This window comes from Marmota marmota, unplaced genomic scaffold (assembly GCF_001458135.2).
Source record: "Marmota marmota marmota unplaced genomic scaffold, marMar, whole genome shotgun sequence".
NCBI classification, from domain to species: Eukaryota; Metazoa; Chordata; class Mammalia; order Rodentia; family Sciuridae; genus Marmota; species Marmota marmota.
Genome location: NW_026000082.1, coordinates 12,920,881 through 12,937,552, shown reverse-complemented (window position 1 = coordinate 12,937,552; position 16,672 = coordinate 12,920,881). Strand labels below are relative to the sequence as shown.

The following is a 16,672-nucleotide window of genomic DNA, read 5'->3' as shown; positions in this document are numbered from 1 at the left end:
CCCCCCCCCCCCCCACAGATACTAGAGTACTTTCCATTTGAGAGGTAGAGGGAAAAGAATATATATTTTATAGTTTTTGGTGTTTTTTTTTTTTTTTTTTGGTACCAGAGATTGAACTAAGGGGCACTCAACCACTGAGCCACATCCAGCTGAATTTACCTCTTAATTGAAGTATTGAGTGCCATCTTTGGGACTCATTGAGTATGTCATTTTTAGTTACTCTAAAACACATTGCATACTCTTACTCACCAGTGTCCTCGCAGATAAGTGTAATTTGTAACCAAATCCTTCAAACTGCACCCTTTATCTCACACTCACTCTTCTTCATGATTCTAGAAATAGTCTTCGAGTTTCTTGATCTAGTTTCCAGTACCTTGGAACATTGTGTTATTAGATGCTAACTTTTGCTAAAGGATGTATCATGGGAACCAGTATCTTTCTTTTTTTTTTTTAGAATTTTTTAATATTTATTTTTTAGTTTTCGGCGGACACAACATCTTTGTTTGTATGGGTGCTGAGGATCGAACCCGGGCCACATGCATGCCAGGCGAGCGTGCTACCGCTTGAGCCACATCCCCAGCCCGGGAACCAGTATCTTTTGAGATCCAACTGTGCACCAGATACCCTTCCAGTTTTGTCTCTTTCACAGCCATTTTCTGGGGTACATAAATTATTCTCCTCACTTAACACTTGAGAAAAAGGAAGTTCAGAAATGTTGTTACTTTCCTGAGTGGTCATTCACCTGGTGAGGCTGTTGCTGATTCTAAGGATTCAACTCCTCTGTGCTGTTCTTCGTACCAGGACACACACATAACCTTGGCACATTTGTATTTAGCAGCAAGTAGCACTGTTAGTGGTATGTGTCCCTGCCAGTGTTTAGTGACTCTAGGCCAGAGTATGTGCTGAGAATGCTCAGCCAGTTATAGGATGACCATGAGGTCACCTTGGTAGAAGAGGAGGGGAAGGGTATTGAGACTAGTGTGGGTGGATTCATGAATACTATGTCTCCCCCAACCCCTTTATTTTCCAAGTGTGTTATCCTCTTGCTCACTTTTGCCCATGCTGTTCCCATCAACCTTCCTGATGGTTTTTTACGTCCACCCTGTACTGGGGTTTCAATCCAGGGCCTTGTGCTTACTAGGCAAATGCTTTACCACTGAGCTATATCCCCAGCCCTCAGCCTTCCTCTTATTCAAATGCCTGTTACTCCTCCAGGCTCATCTTCCATGGTTGCCTGCTCATTTCCCAACTTTCCCTTCTGTTCATCAGAATTAACTGCTCTCCTCTCTGTGCTTCTGAAGGCCCGGAAAAGTCTTCATGTCATTCTGTAGTTTATAAAATGCTTTCAGAGCAGTGATTTCACTTGTTCTCACCAAGTATTACAACATATATTTTGAATATGAGGGTTTTTACAAAAATTCTTTTTAGTTGTAAATAGACAACAGTACCTTTATTTTTATTTATTTTTATGTGGTGCTGAGAATTGAACCCAGTGCCCCACACATGCTAGGCAAGTGCCACTGAGCCACAATCCCAGCCCTGAACATGAGGGTTTTTAAGTCTTCACAACAGATTCATTTTATAGAAAAGGAAGCTGAAGCCTATAGAGGCTAAACGGTTTGTCCAAGGTCATATAGCAAGAAAGTGTCCAAGTTGGAATTAGCAGTCTAACTCCTGATACAGTGTTCAATCAATACTAGGATTTATTTATTCTTTCTTTTCCAGAGGAAAAACACGAGGGCCTTCTTAAAACCCCTTGCTGACTCTAGTAAGTACCTGATCACTGAAAGCCAGGGATTCTCCAAAGTAAATCCGATACTAATGATTATGTAGCCAATGTGAGTAATAAGGAAGGTGGCAGTAGACATGTGATTAGCACCTTGGTATCAGGCACAACACTAGCCATTTTATGTCCATCATCATCCTTGTGAAGAAACTGAAGGCCAAAGAGGTGAAGTGATGAGGGTCATCCTGCTGCAAACTTTCCATCTGGATCTTGCTCAAGGCATGCATGTCCTATACTTAAGGTTAAATGTCATTTGCCAACAAACTTTGGGGGCCTTTTCTCCCTGAAGGCTGCCATGCCCTCCAGCCGGTCCTGGGTTGGGATATTCTGCAACAGTGTATAGAATATTAGTTTTGAGGAAGCAGAGCCAGAGGCCAAACAGCTGCTTAAGCCTGTCCACCCATAACAAGGCCAGGGTCCAAATGTTTCATTATTTCTGTACTTGGATCTTGGATTCCTGGTCTCCTGGGGAAGGCAGGGCAGCCTCTGGCACCTGTGCCTGCCCACCATGGGCACCTCTTGTGCACTATGCACATGCCTGCAGAGAGGTCACCACCTCCTGTAGCAGTGTGAGGAGGCTGCTTGCAGCAAGTAGTCTAGCAGTATAATTCTCACTAGATTATACCAGTCCCAACACCCTGTTTCAGAGGATTTTGATATTTTCCTGAAAATCGGCATATTTTACTCACCCAAGAGTCAAGCCAAATAGGTCAGGCTCAGGTTTATAGCCCCTCCATTGGGCACAGTCTGTAGGTTTTAACCAAGCCTGACACCCTAACTCCAGCCTTGCCCCTATAGTGGTGACTGGTATAGGGACAGCAGAAACCATTCTTTCTCTTTGTTAAGTACCTGTGTGGTCGGTCTCTCTCTCTCTCTCTCTCTCTTTTATTAATAGTTTTTAGTTGTTAATGGATCTTTATTTTATTTCTTTATATGCGGTGCTGAGGATCGAACCCAGTGCCTCATACATGCCAGGCAAGCGCTCTGCCTCTGAGCCACAACCCCAGCCCCTGTGTGGTCTCTTATAATTCTATGGGCACTAACTGGGCAGAATGTACCACCATTAGGTAGTTGAACAAACAGTATTACGGGGTTTCCCTGGAAATACCTTAGAGTCAGACTGTTTGGGCTTCTTGCTTGGTCATGTATCACCCAAGGCTTCCCTAGTCTAGCCCACCGTCCGCTAACAAGTGTTTGTGGACTAGCAACAGACACATACCTGGGCATAACACATCCCTTCAATGGCCATCCCTGATGCGATGTCCACCTGAAAGAAAGAAGTGCTTGCTGGATCAGCCTGGCTTTGTCCAGCTCCATTCACATGCACTGAGAGCCAGCCCACTCTACTGCAGACACCAGCCTCTGGGAGCAGAGGGAACTCTCTATCTGTAGAAGGAATACCATTTATAACAGTGGCAAAACAGTGCTGAGAGAAATGGGGGCTGAGAACCATGGGGAGAGTTGACGGTTCTTCAAAGAAGGGGGAGCAAGAGCTACACAGTCAAGCCAGAGTCCTTTCTTCCTTCCTGGCCACCTCACTATGCCCCTACCCTCACCCTGTCAACCCAGGAGTTAACTGTTGGCTTCTTCCCTTAGGAAGGAGCACCAGGCCTTGACCTGGTACATTCTCTATCCTCTCTTGTCCACTGACCTGTACTGTCCTAAAAATACTACATGTGTAGACTCATTTACAACAAGGGCCATTATGGCTGTTACTCAGCTGAGAAATGTAAGGCAGTAGTAGAAAGGTCCCAATGATAATAGTTTGTGGAAGAGCAGGGCTTTGGACTCAGGTGGTCCAGCACCAAACGTGCGCCTCTCTCTGCTTCCAGGCTAAATTGTTGTATCCTCACTCCACCAGCTGCTTAATTATACACCTCTGTGCCTTTGTTCATGCTTTAACCTTTCTCTGAAATTCTTATCCTTTCCAAGGCCCAATTCTAGAAAACATTCTTAAACCCAGTATTGCCCAGTGTAGTAGCCATTAACCACATGTGGCTGTTAGAAAGCACTTGGATTGTTGATTAGTGTGTAGGGAAATTGGATATTCTTATTTGCTTTTCATCGAGTTTAATAGCATGTGACTAAGCTATGGAGAGCCTCACCCTAACCTTTCTGGGGTGTCTGAGTGCCATAACCTTCCATTAGTGATTTGTGTCTATATATTTTCCTTCCCCACCTAGTGGGTAGTGACCATATTTCATCTCTGTTTCCCACTTCCCAGCTGAGGCCTGGATTCAGTGTAAGTGAATTGGTTTCTAGGAATGGATTAGCTGCACCCAGTGCATCATGCTGAGCCCTGCACTTGCAGCCAGATACTGCCGGCACAAACCCAAGAACTTGGATTAGGAGCCACACAGATCCAGGTTCTTATTCTTCACTTCTTGTTACCTTGAGCAAGCCATTTACATTTTCTGAACCTCAATTTCCTCTCCTCTCCAAAGGAGAGAGTTGAGGATAAAATGTAACCAAGAATATTGTCTGGCCAAACTTGCCATTTTGTAGATGGGTAAACTGAAGCACACACAGAGAGGGGTCAGGCTGGGAGTTTGTTAGATGAGTTCACTTCCTGAGTTCTTTTCAGCTGTGTTGTCTGGCTGTAAGGATGGGGAAAGTACTGCATCCCAGTCACAATTAACTTTAACAACTCAAGTCCTGACCTGGTGGAATCTTACCTCCATTCCTCTGTCAATGGCTACCTTGCCTAGCCGCACAGCAATGGGGGCCTAGGAAACAGAAAACAGTGGTTGAGGGAGGATCAGTGCTGAAAGGTTTGAATTGAAGGGAGTAACAACTTTATTGTAAGGTATGGGTTTTGGGTCTAGACATTTGGGTCTAGTCCTAGCTTGGGCCATTCTATTGTCAATTGTACTTCATAGCATTAGACCTGCCTCTTAGGTTGAACTTCCTTTTCTACAATGAAGGAAGTAGACTCTGATTCTGACCTTCCCCATCCCAACTGGCAGGGTTTTTTGTCATTCAATCCATCCTTCCAATGTGTACAACATCCCACAGTTTATAAAGGGCTTTCTTATCCACAGACTTGTCAAATAGTGCTACCCATCTTCCAGTCTGGTGTCTTCATTAGTCCCCTGTTTTACAGATATGAAATTGAGACCCAGGGAAGTGAAGCATCTAGTTACATTTATCTAGTGAGTCATTGGACTCCTGCTTCCTTCCTCTATCCCCCTCATCTCAGCAACTGCAAACCCCACTGTTTCCATTTTCTGACTTTTACTTTATGCCCTTCTTATTCCTCTGTTCTCTTTGTTTGCCATGAATATGTTGTTATGTTGGTAACTACACAATAAAGAAACATCTTTCACTAAAGAAAGTAAAAGCCAGGCACAGTAGTACAAACGTGTAATCCCAGCTACTCAGGAGGTTGAGGCAGGAGAATTCCAAGTTTGAGGCCAGCCTGGGCAACCTTGTAAGAACCTCTCAATGGGTATGGTAGTGTGGCACATGGCTGTAATCCCAATGGCATGGAAAGCTGAGGCAGAAGGATTGCAAGTTCAAAGCTAACCTCAGCAATTTTAACAAAGACCTAAGCAACTTCATGAGACTGTCTCAAAAAATAAAAAGAGCTTGGGATGTGGCTCAGTTGTTAAAGAGTCCCCGGGTTCAATTAAAACAAAAAAAACTTGTCTCAGTAAAAAGGGGTGGGGGTCAGGTGGCTGGTGATATATAGTGAGTGGTTCAGTGGTAGTGTGCTTGCCTGATATGGTGAGGCCCTAAGTTTGCTCCCTAATATCAAAACAAAACAAAAAACAAATTAGTTAACATTTAACATGTTTGATGTTCGAATAGAAAACATATCCAAATCCCTTATTCAAAGTATAATGTATATTTGCTACTTAAGGGGGAAATTCAAGTGTAGAGATAGGAACCTTGCCTTTACAGTATTACTTTTAAAATTTATTTATTTATTTTACAGTAGAATGCATTTGCATTTACAGTATTAATAGTTTAAACTCAACCATTTGACTCTATGTTGTTTGTCCACTAGATGACAACCATCTATCACACTGACCTTGGCACTCTCCCCATCCGGGAAACCTGTATCACCTCCACCATCCACTACTATCCACCCTTATTGGAAATTGAACCCAGGGCCTCACACGTGTTAGGCAAGTGCTCTCTCACTGAATTACATTCCTAGGCCTTTTTAAACTTTTAAATTTTGAGATGCTCAAGCTGGACTTGATCTTGTAATCCTCCTGCCTTAGCCTCCTGAGTTGCTGAGATAATAGGTATGTACCACCATGTCCAGCTCTGGGAAAAAGTTCATTCTGAATTTTCAATAACATAGATGGAAGTTGAAGGTTGTTTCCCTGCAAACCCCGCCCCCTCAAGAAGGTCCCAGCTGTGGAATTCATGACTATAGTTACTATGTTTTGGTAGGCTGATGTTTTGGTTTACAGAACTACTGTTTTCTTTTTTGATACCAGGGAATAAACTCAGGGGCACTTGACCACTGAGCCACATCCCAGCCCCATTTTTTAAATTTATTTAGAGACAGGGTCTCACTGAGTTGCTTATTAATTAGCTTCTCATTTTTTGCTGAGGCTAGCTTTGAACTCACAATCCTCCTGTCTTAGCCTCCTGAACCACTGAGCAGAACTGCTTTTAAGTATTCAAATAATCAATAATTTTTATTAGTATACTGCCATTATTTCAGTACACATGGAAATATAAATCATCTTGAGCTTCTGTTACCCAGTTTATACAAAAAGGCACTATACACAGTCTATGAATCTAGCTAGTTTGATGCTCTCAATGGAATCTGCTGCCAGCCACTCCTTGGAGTTATTCTGAACTCTGTATGAATTCAAAGACTTTCTGACCAAAAGTAATAAGAACCTTATGGCATTAAAGTGGTCCAGGAAAGGTCACCAGAATCTCCATTTAATATAGTGAAACACCCCTCACACTAAAAATGAAAATGAAATTCAATTTTGCGGGAAGCTACTGGGGATTTAATCCAGGGGTGCTCAACCATGGAGCCACATCCCCAGCCCTTTTTAGTTATTCTTTATTTTGAGACAGGGTCTTGCTAAATTGCTTAGGGCCTCGATAAGTTGCTGAGGCTGGCTTTGAACTTGCAATTCTCCGCCTCCGCCTCCCAAGTCACTGGGATTACAGGTGTGCACCACTGTGCCCGGTGAAATTCTGTTTTAAATGCAAGTCATTGTCAATTCCAAAAGTAGATAGTCCCTAATACCCAAATTTTAAAAAATCTCAGTTATAAAAGAGGATTATTTCAGTTTTCAAGGAATTATTTTCTGTTTCTCTTTTTTTCAAAACAAAACACTATTTATGGTTATTGAAATGATCTCTGTTAGTGATATGGCTCACATTTTTACAGGTTTATATTTAAACTGCTTTGTAATGTTTGTAAAGTTTTTGTATTTGAAATGGATTATATATTTGGTTTAAAGTTTTTAAAATTTTGTATGTTTTGCATTCTTAAAATCATGAGTTTTTAATATTATGTTTCATGCAAAATAAATACCCAAATACCAGTGTTTGCTTTTTTTTTATGATATTGCAGTCACTTTTTGTGACCTTAATGACCAAGTCACTTAATCTTTCTGTGTCTGTTTTCTCAAAAATGATAATTAACTCTACTGTTTTATTCTAGTTAATTGAGACACACTGTATTAAAGTACCTAACATTGTGTCTGACAGATTAAAGGTACTTGGTCCAGGCTGCATCAATATTATTTTAAATTATTTAAACCTAACTACATTTTAGCAGCTTTTATGAATATGGAAACTTGAGACCTTATCCCTCCCACCCTACCCCTCTTCCCCCTCATGCCTCCTGTCTGTCCCACTTAGTGAAAAGCCAGCAGAACTTCTCAGGGCCTTGGGTACCCTAGCCAGCCAGATCCTGGGTATCCTTACTGGAACTTTGGCCCTGTAGCTGGTAGGGTTGATTCTGGGCCAGGCCTAAATCTGTTCCCTAAGGAGCAGTTCTAAACCCTTTGGGAAACTATCTCCAGAGACTATTGTAGGATTTTATTTTTATTTATTTTGCTATGGTGGAGATCAAACCCAGGATCTTGTGTATGCTAGTAGATAAGCACTCCACCATTGAGCCACACCTCCATTACCTTGAAGATTTTAGGAAATTAATGAGTCTTAATACATGTCCTGCATATTTTAAGAAATTAATTATGCAATGTGGCAGGAAACATGGCACATGGTAGTTTTGCATCCACTTAAGAATCTTGCTTTTACAGTCTTTGGGGATACTTAAAGGCTGTTCTGTATTATACAATAGCCACTGTCCACTTGCCTTGAGAATGTAGCTAGTGTGAGGAGCTAAGTTTTTTGATTTAAATAACTTAGTTTGACTCTTCTGCCATCCTGGACAGCAGAGATGGGCAGCATTGCCATCATCAGATATGGACAGTGCTATTCTAATGGTTTTGAGTCCACTGGATTTTAGCCCTAAAGAATTCAATTTTTCTTTTAATTCAGAATTAAAATTTGCTTTGATTTGTTTACTGAAAGAGTGGGAAAACTCCAAAAAGGGTTCATTTTATGTCTTTGAGTAAATGGATGTTGTGCAGCCCCAAGGAATACCTTAGCCCTTGGGGCCTCCAATGTCCCTCCAGCCTGTGCTTGGCTGTCTACACACCTGGGGTAGAATCTCCTGAGCCAGTGCTAGTGCCCGATGGTAGGCAGCATCACCTTCCTTGTTCTGGTCCACGGTGTGATTCACTAGTCCCAGTGCGTGGGCCTGTACGCCACTCAGACGTCGGCCTGTGAAGATGAGCTCCTTCGCCAGGGCCACCCCCAGGCAGCGGGGCAGCCTCTGAGTCCCTCCTGCCAGGATGGAGGGTAAGTGATGTTGAGAAGGGGGAACCCAGGGAAGCCCTATCCTGGTAATTGCCTGGACTTCTCAGAGTTGCAGATTGAGGTAGGATGGGAGGTCAGGGCCCAGGGTAAACTAGGAAAGCAGGCAGGGAAGGGCTTTGATGGTTTAACTGGGCAGAGAGAAGGTTAAGGCTGTAGGCAAGATTACCTGCCCCTGGGAGGAGCCCTCGAGTGGTCTCAATCAGTCCCATGATTGCAGAGGAAGCTGTTTAAATAGAGGAGAGTAAAGTACTCCCTCCCAATCCCATCCTCCATTGCAAATTCCTGTGGAGAAGAGACTCCTGCTTTGGTCTCCTCACCCCTTCAGCCACTTCTCTCCTCATGTGGGCACACCCATGCTTACCCAGACTCTGCCTCTGGAAGAGCCCTAACCTGGAAGTCCAGAGACCCAGTCCCACATCTCATCACCCTCTGTGTAGTTGTGAGTCACCAGCAAGTCTCTGCCTTCCTGAGCTTCAATGATGGAAAAAAAAGGTGATTGTTCCTCTTCTGCCTGATTCAGAGTGTAATGGCTTGAAAGAAGAACAGGGGTTCTTCTTTCAAGAAGATGCCTGATACTTACCTCTGTCATAGTGGATTCTCTGTCCTATGGACCCTTAGCTCTGGCCTGTCCTAGAGTGTTGATGGATTCTGTTCCAATCATGGTTATACCTCCCAGCATTTTTTTTTTTTTTTTTTTTGGTCACAGTCTGAAATCTCCCTGATGGTCCTCCTCCTAAGTTCTGCTTCCCCTGAGAAGCTTTATTTGATCCACACACAGGCCTCTCTTGAACTCCCCCAGCACAGAGCATCTGACCCATGCAATGTGGGCAGAAAGAACTGGCCATGTCACTGCTTTGGGGGAGTTTCCCACTCTTAATCTCTGTCATCACAGAAACCCTGTGAATTAATTGCCTGAAACATGTGAGAAGCAAAATTGGGACTATGGTCTGGTACTTAGTGCCACACTACCTGGTCAATTCTTTGACATACTTGGTGTAGACAGAAGCCACCTTCATGCCTGAAGCTACATATTTTTGAGTGCTGTGCCTGGAGTGACAGGAAAAGCTTGGGGGAGAGGTACTACCACTTACTTACTACCTCCAAGAATGGCACTTCACTAATAAGTCAGCAACTTTGTAAAGCCATCAGCTGAGGGCTGGGAATGTGGGGATGTAGCTCAGTAATAGAGCACTTTCTTAGCATGTGCAAGGCCTGGGTTCAATCCTCAGTATCGCAAAACAACAAACAAATTTTAAAAAAAACCCATCAGTTATCTTCTTCCCTTTCCTCGAGGCTCAACTGCAGAACAAGTAGTGCCAACAGTGAATCTAAGGGCAATCAATATTCTGCTCAGTCACCTTGCAAGTAGCTGGACCAGTGACCAACTGCCTCTTGGCTCAATCAATGGTAAATAATCTGACTTGGACAGAACTGAAAGGTTGAACATGATCTCTGCCCTCCTTGGCTTCCCTTCTCCATGCTCTTTTTGCTGTCCTGTCATCAGTTGCTCTGAGGTCTGTGTGATCATACTGAGGGAAGCAGTTCTCATAGATAAAGGCTTGTGCTCCCTCTGTGTCTCCCCCTACCCTCCTTCAGCTTTTCTCTTGGAAGGCCAAGAGCAGAGGCTGACTGCAGAACCCCAACAGCCTGTTTCACTAACCCTCCCCTCTTCACCCCCTGCCCATTACCTGCCACTCGGAGGTCACAGGCCAGGGCAAGCTCCAGGCCCCCGCCCAAGGCAAACCCATCCATAGCTGCAATGGTGGGTGCTGGGAAGGCTGCTGTGGAGATGAAGAAGGGTCAGGACCAAGACAGACACCCAGCTCTGGTGAGGGGCAAGCTAGTTGGAATAAGGGACTCACTAGCCCTAGGTTTGGAGACCTCCCTTGGTACCTCAGCCAGGTTAACTGGGAAGTCAGTTTTGCCATGGGGAAGGGAAACAGGGAATGGAGATGCGAGTGGGAGATGGGCTGACCGGGCCCCAGTCTTTCTGTGTGCCAAGCCCTGTGCTAGGTGCTGTGAACCCAGACCTGAAGATGTGACCCCTGTCCCCATGGGGCTTAGTCTAATGGGGAAGGCAAATGGACAAAAAGACAATGGTAACCTGATGCTCCAATAAAAAAATCTTGGAGGGTGGGTCAGGAAGGCCTCCTGAAGGAGGATGCATGGAGACCTTGAAGGAGAGTGAAAATTCAGGAACCCAAGAAAGGGTATTCCTGGCAAAGATTCCTGCAACTGTCAAAGCCTGAAGGCCTGTTTGGTGACCTTGACTCCTCTGGAATGGCTGGACTTGAACCCTAAGAGTGGTCAATAGAATGGGGTACAAAGGGAGAAGAGTCAGGGTCCCCCCTGGAGTAGGAATGCTCTCTGCACCCTCTTATAGAATTTCTTGTGGCCACACCCAAACCTTAAGAGTCATCTGTCTACACAAAGCTCAAAACAGTATTCTCTTTAGAGGGTGGGTGAGGAGGGGCTGGCATCAGGCGTTTCCAACCCTGGACCCCAGATCTCACCAATGTCATTCATCAAGCCTCGGAGTCGCTGGACAAAGACCCCCACCTCTGCTGCACTCATCTGCTCCCGCTCCTTCAGGTCCGCACCTGCAGATGGCGAGGGTTTGGTACCATCCCTTGGGAAAATGGCTTGTTATGGAATCTAATCCTAATCCTTTAGGTGGCTAAAGGATCCAGCAAAGGAGTCTTGAGGTGAAGCAGCCAGAGAAGAAGGGGAAACACCAGGAAACAGTCAAGGAAGCCAGAAGGAGAAAGAGGAGTGCTGAAAAGGGAGATATGCAACAACCACAGCAAAAAGACAAATGAGGCCAGCGCAGTGGTACATGCCTGTAACCCCAGCGATTCTGGAAGCTGAGGCAGAGGGATTGCAAGTTCAAGGCCAGCTTCAACAACTTAGAACCTGTCTCAAAAAATTGAAAGGTCTGGGGATGTAGCGCAGTGATGAAGCACCCTTAGGTACAATTCCTGGTACCAAAAAAAACAAAAACAAAACAACAACAACAAAACGAATTGGACTTCATCAAATAAAATAACTCTTGTGCATCAAAAGACAAGAGAGTGCAAAGATGATCCATAGAATGGGAGAAAATATTTGCAAATCATATATCTGGTAAAGTATTAACAACAGGGCTTGGAGTGTGGATCAGAAGAGTTTGTTTAGCTGTGTGGGTATGATACCTGGCATATGTCTGTCTGTCTGTCTCTCTCTCTCTACACATACACACACACACAAATTATTACCTAAGATATATAAAGAACCCCTACAAATCCAGAACAAAAACAAAGGACTGATTCAAAGTAGGTAAAGGACTTGAATACACATTTCTCCAGAGAAGATATGCAGATGGTCAATAGCATACAAAAAGATGCTCACCATCATCAGTTGATGGTTATTATTTAAGAAAAAGTGTTGGCATGGATGTGGAGAAACTGGAACCCTAGAATACTGCTGGGGGTAATGTAAAAGATATAGCTATTTTGGAAAACAGTTTGGTGGCTTCTCAAAAACTTGAGTGTAGTAGCACATCCTGTAAATCCCAGCTATCTTGGAGGCTGAGGCAGAAGAATAAAAAAAAAGTTCAAGGCCAGCCTGGGCAACTTAGCAAGATCCTGTCTCCAAATAAAAAGGGATGGAGATGTGGTTCAATAGTAGAACACCCCTGAGCTAAATCCCTGGTATCACAATAAATAAATAGTTACAATTCCAGTCCTACATGAACACTCCAAGGAGTTGAAAACAGGAACTCACCCAGATACTTGGATAGCAGTGCTCACATGGGGCATTATTCACAGTGACCCCAAAGTGAAAAGCACATGAATTGGTAAACAGAATGTGTTTGGTAAACAGAAGTGCTGACACTTAGTTACAACATGGATGAACCTTGAGGACATTATGCTATAAGTGAAATGAGCCATACACAGAAAAGAAAATATTTCATGATTCTAGTTATATAAGGTATCTAGAATAGGCAAATTCATAGGGAAGAAAATAGAATAGAGATAGGTTGTCAGGAACTGGGGTTGTGGGAGATCACATGTGCACATGATCCTAACAGCTCAGACCAAAGAGCTGAGCCATATTCCCTTGACTCCTGAGCATCAGGCTTCTCCCTTCCCACCCCTTCACAGCCTCTTCATGCCTCCCTCATGGTCTCTGTTTTCCCCTTCCCAACCACCATCCCAGAGTCAGTTCTCAGCTCAGGTCTCTTGATTTCTCACTGAGACCTGCGTACATTTTCCCCTACCTTTGAAACTGAAGTTCATGGTGCTGGTTCTCTTGTGAGAACCAAATAACAGGTGCAGCGGACAGCTTTGGTAACAGATTGGGATTGATTGTATGGGTGAATAAAGAGGCAGAGTCCCATCTTAGCCACTGACCTGTGAACATGTTTGGATTCAGTTTCTTCATTTCCTCAGTGAGGGGTCAGAACAAAGCATGTGATAGCAGAAACAACAGAATGTGGTGTCAGAGAGATCAAGATCAAACTATCTCATATGGCTGTGTGACCCAAGGCAAGGAATTTTACTTCTCTTAGAGTTTGCATTTGTAAACTGGAAATATGTATCCCTGCAGGCTGATGGGAGCCCTGCAGGGGACAGAGAGGGACCCACCTGCACAGAACACACCCTTCACTCCACTTCTGAAGAGCAGGACACGCACTTTCTGGTCCTCCCGTAGCCTGACCAGAGCATCCAGCATCTGCAGAGGGCATCCTGTCAGTTACTTCCTAGTCCATCCCCAGACGCACCCTGGCGCCCTCCTTTCTTACCTCGCTGACGAAGATGTTTCCCAGGGCATTGCGGGCATGGGGTCTGTTCATCAGAATCTCAGTGATTCCTGCAGGGGACAGGGCAGCCTTGGGTGAGCTGGCTCTGCTCACCCACAGGGTGGTTGGAGGCAAGAGGCCTGGGTGCTGGGAAGCCTCTGCTCTTGATGACCAGTGGGACTTGGGGCAGGTCACAAACTTCAGCCTCAATTTTTCCAGCTGTAAAATGGAGACGGTAATCTGCTCTTTCTGCCTCTCAGAGGAAGTAGAGGGCTGTGAACCACAAAGTAAAATGGGATGAGGAATGGGAGACAACCACAGGAGCCCCTGCCTGCACAAATCAGCACCTTCAATTTCACAGCTCCTTCCATAATTTTCTTCCTTTCACAACCAAACCTCTTCCTCTAAAGAATTAAAATAAGGCAAAACCCTTATAATCACCACCCAGGATCAAGAACTGGAATTGTGCCAACCATTTCAGCAACCCCTCATGTGCCCGGACTCAGCCATAGCTCCCTCCTTGACCCCCCAGAAGTAACTCTTCTAACTTTTGTGTAATCACTTCCATATATTTCTTTATAGTTTTCTTGCCCAAGTATGATTCCTTGGACATCACAGATTAAACAGTGCTAATTTAAAAATTTTAATGTCCATTCAAAACTTAGTAGAATCCTGAGTCTCCCTCTAGCTTGGTCCTTCTCTCAAAAGTTATTTGTTGAGGAAACAGTAGGGTTTCTCAAAGTCTAGATTTTGCTGATTCAATGCTCATGAGGGCAAATCAACCTGCTTTTTTTAAAAAATATTTTTTTAGTTGTCAATGGGTTTTTATTTTATTTATTTATATATGGTGCTGAGAATCAAACCCAGTGCCTCACACATGCTAGGCAAGCCCTCTACCACTGAACCACAACCCCAGCTCCTCAACCTGATCTTCTGTCACAAGAAATTAGCAACTAAACCCAGAGGAATTTTTGTTTTTTGTTTTTGATACTGGAGATTGAATCCAGGGACTCTCTTAGTTACATTCCCAGTCCTTTTTATTTTTTATTTGGAGACAGAGGAATCTAACTAAGTTGCCCAGTTGGCCTGGAACTTGTGATCCTCCTGCCCCAGGCTCCCAAGTCACTGGGATTACAGGTATGTGCACCACACTCAGCTTAAACACTTTTACAGTTTACAATAAAATTGAGCAGGGCTGGGGATGTGGCTCAAGCGGTAGCGCGCTCGCCTGGCATGCATGCAGCCCGGGTTCGATTCTCAGCACCACATACAAACAAAGATGTTGTGTCTGCTGAAAACTAAAAAGTAAATGTTGAAGATTCTCTCTCTCTCTTAAAAAAAAAAAAAGAAAGAGAAAAGCATTACAGTCTCTTGAACCATCCAGAGAAGGTATATGCAAGATCAGTTTAAAAGAAAAAAATTGAGCAGAAAGTGCAGTGCAGAGAGTGCCCATGTTCCTCTGTCCACACTGAGGCACGGTTCCCTCACTAGCAGCATCCCCTACCTGATTGGTACATCTGTTACAATCCATGAACCTACCCTGACACATCATCCCTGGAGTTCCTAGTTCACACAAAGATTTGTTCCTGGTGTTACCCTTCTTGGGTTCTTTTCTACCCAGTTTGTCAAAGTTCCTTTTTTTTTTTTTTTTAATACTCAGGGGCACTCGAGCCATATCCCTAGCCCTATTTTGTATTTTTTAATTTAGAGACAGGATCTCACTGAATTGCTTAGCACCTTGTTTTTTCTGAGGCTGGCTTTGAACTCGCAATCCTCCTCTACCCAGTTTAAAGTTCTTCTTTTAAAAAATTTTTTTTTTTTTTTTTTTTTTGCAGTAGTAGGGATTGAACCCAGAGGCTCTTTACCCTTTTTATTTTTTGAGACAGGATTTCATTAAATTGTAGAAACTGGCCTCAAACCATAATCCTCCTGCCTCAGCCTCCCGAAGTAGCTGGGATTACAGGTTGCACAACCTCACCTAGCTGTACATGTTTATATTTAACATGTACTGGCTTCTGTATGAGACATTGATTCCAGGACAGACTCATGGAACTTACAATCTAGTGGAGAAAACAGCAAATAATTATTATTTGTAATATGAACTCATAGGGAAAAAAATGGATAAGCAGGTAAGGGACATGCTAAGGGGCAGAGGCAACCCCATTGTAGGTCAGCTGATTCCCCAGAGGTCAAAATGACCTTTAAGTTGAGAACTGATGGAAGAATAGGAATCAGGCAAAAAGTTTGAGTGCACATGTGTGTGTATGAGTGTGTGTACATCATGTACACATATGTGCATTCACATGTAAGTGCACATATGTGATTGGATGTGCATGAGTGCTGGTTGTCAGGGTGGGTGCAGACAGTCCAGCGTTGAGAGCCACAGCCAAAAGGGGCCCCAGCAAACTTCCAGCTGCCAGCAAACTTCCAGCTGCCAGCTGATGACTGGCTCACAGCGGCCCCAGCAAACTTCTAGCTGCCAACTGATTGGCTCCTCTGCGGTGATGCTCATTGGGCTGTTTCCCTGCCCTTTCAGACCACGGAGCTGCTCATTGGGGGACTTTTTTGGCTCCGCCCATGCAACCCAGCCAATCAGCCTCAAGAGCAGGAGGAGTGGGGGAGGTTGAGAGGCTTGTGGGAAGCCGGTGGTGGCAGTTGGGCTCTGAAGGTTTTCCTGAAGAGCTCGTGTGGTGTGGCATGTGTGTTCTAAAAATAAAGTTCGTTTCTTTTGACAAGTGGCTCCTGAATTGTGCCCAGCCAGACTGCGGCATTTGGTGGCTCCCATGGGGAACAAATGAGGGTAAGTGATAAGGTAAACTGCTCGCCCCTGAGGGCAGGGCAAGAGGATGGGTAGCCATTTTAAGATTCTTCTTTTGTTTTGTTTCACTTTTATGAGGATCAGCAGCAACAAATTGCATATGATCCTGGCGTATATACGCACAAATTGCTGCAGATGTGGTTAGGGCATGGAAGACTTTACAAGGACATGGAGGTTTTCAAGGTCAATTATCTAAGGTAATACAAGGAGCTAATGAACCTTATGCTGAATTTGTAGATAGGCTTATTCAAACAGCTACCAGAGTTTTTGGGAATACAGAACAAGCAATGCCATTACTAAAACACCTGGCTTATGAGCAAGCGAATCGTTGGTGCAGAGATATCATTAGACCATGGAAACATGAAGATTTAAACACATATATTAAATTATGTAGAGACATTAATGAACAAGAGCAAGT

General features: G+C 44.0%; 1 protein-coding gene across 9 annotated transcripts in view; it reads right to left on the bottom strand.

The window, feature by feature from the left end:
- Positions 1–16,672, bottom strand: part of Echdc2 (enoyl-CoA hydratase domain containing 2) — a 48,282-nt gene that overhangs the window by 13,288 nt on the left and 18,322 nt on the right. For 2 of the 9 annotated variants that reach the window (XM_048815367.1, XM_048815369.1), the window contains exons 2-9: positions 13,440–13,655; positions 13,282–13,369; positions 11,170–11,256; positions 10,345–10,437; positions 8,823–8,879; positions 8,436–8,623; positions 4,462–4,512; positions 3,006–3,053 (exon numbers count right to left, since the gene is read on the bottom strand). In XM_048815367.1, coding sequence (XP_048671324.1) covers positions 3,006–3,053; positions 4,462–4,512; positions 8,436–8,623; positions 8,823–8,879; positions 10,345–10,437; positions 11,170–11,256; positions 13,282–13,369; positions 13,440–13,655 — 828 coding nt within the window. Of the gene's footprint in view, positions 1–1,680; positions 2,114–3,005; positions 3,054–4,461; positions 4,513–8,435; positions 8,624–8,822; positions 8,880–10,344; positions 10,438–11,169; positions 11,257–13,281; positions 13,370–13,439; positions 13,663–16,672 lie in introns of those variants that run through there. The other 7 variants (XM_048815373.1, XM_048815371.1, XM_048815372.1 and 4 more) reach the window with 5 other exon arrangements.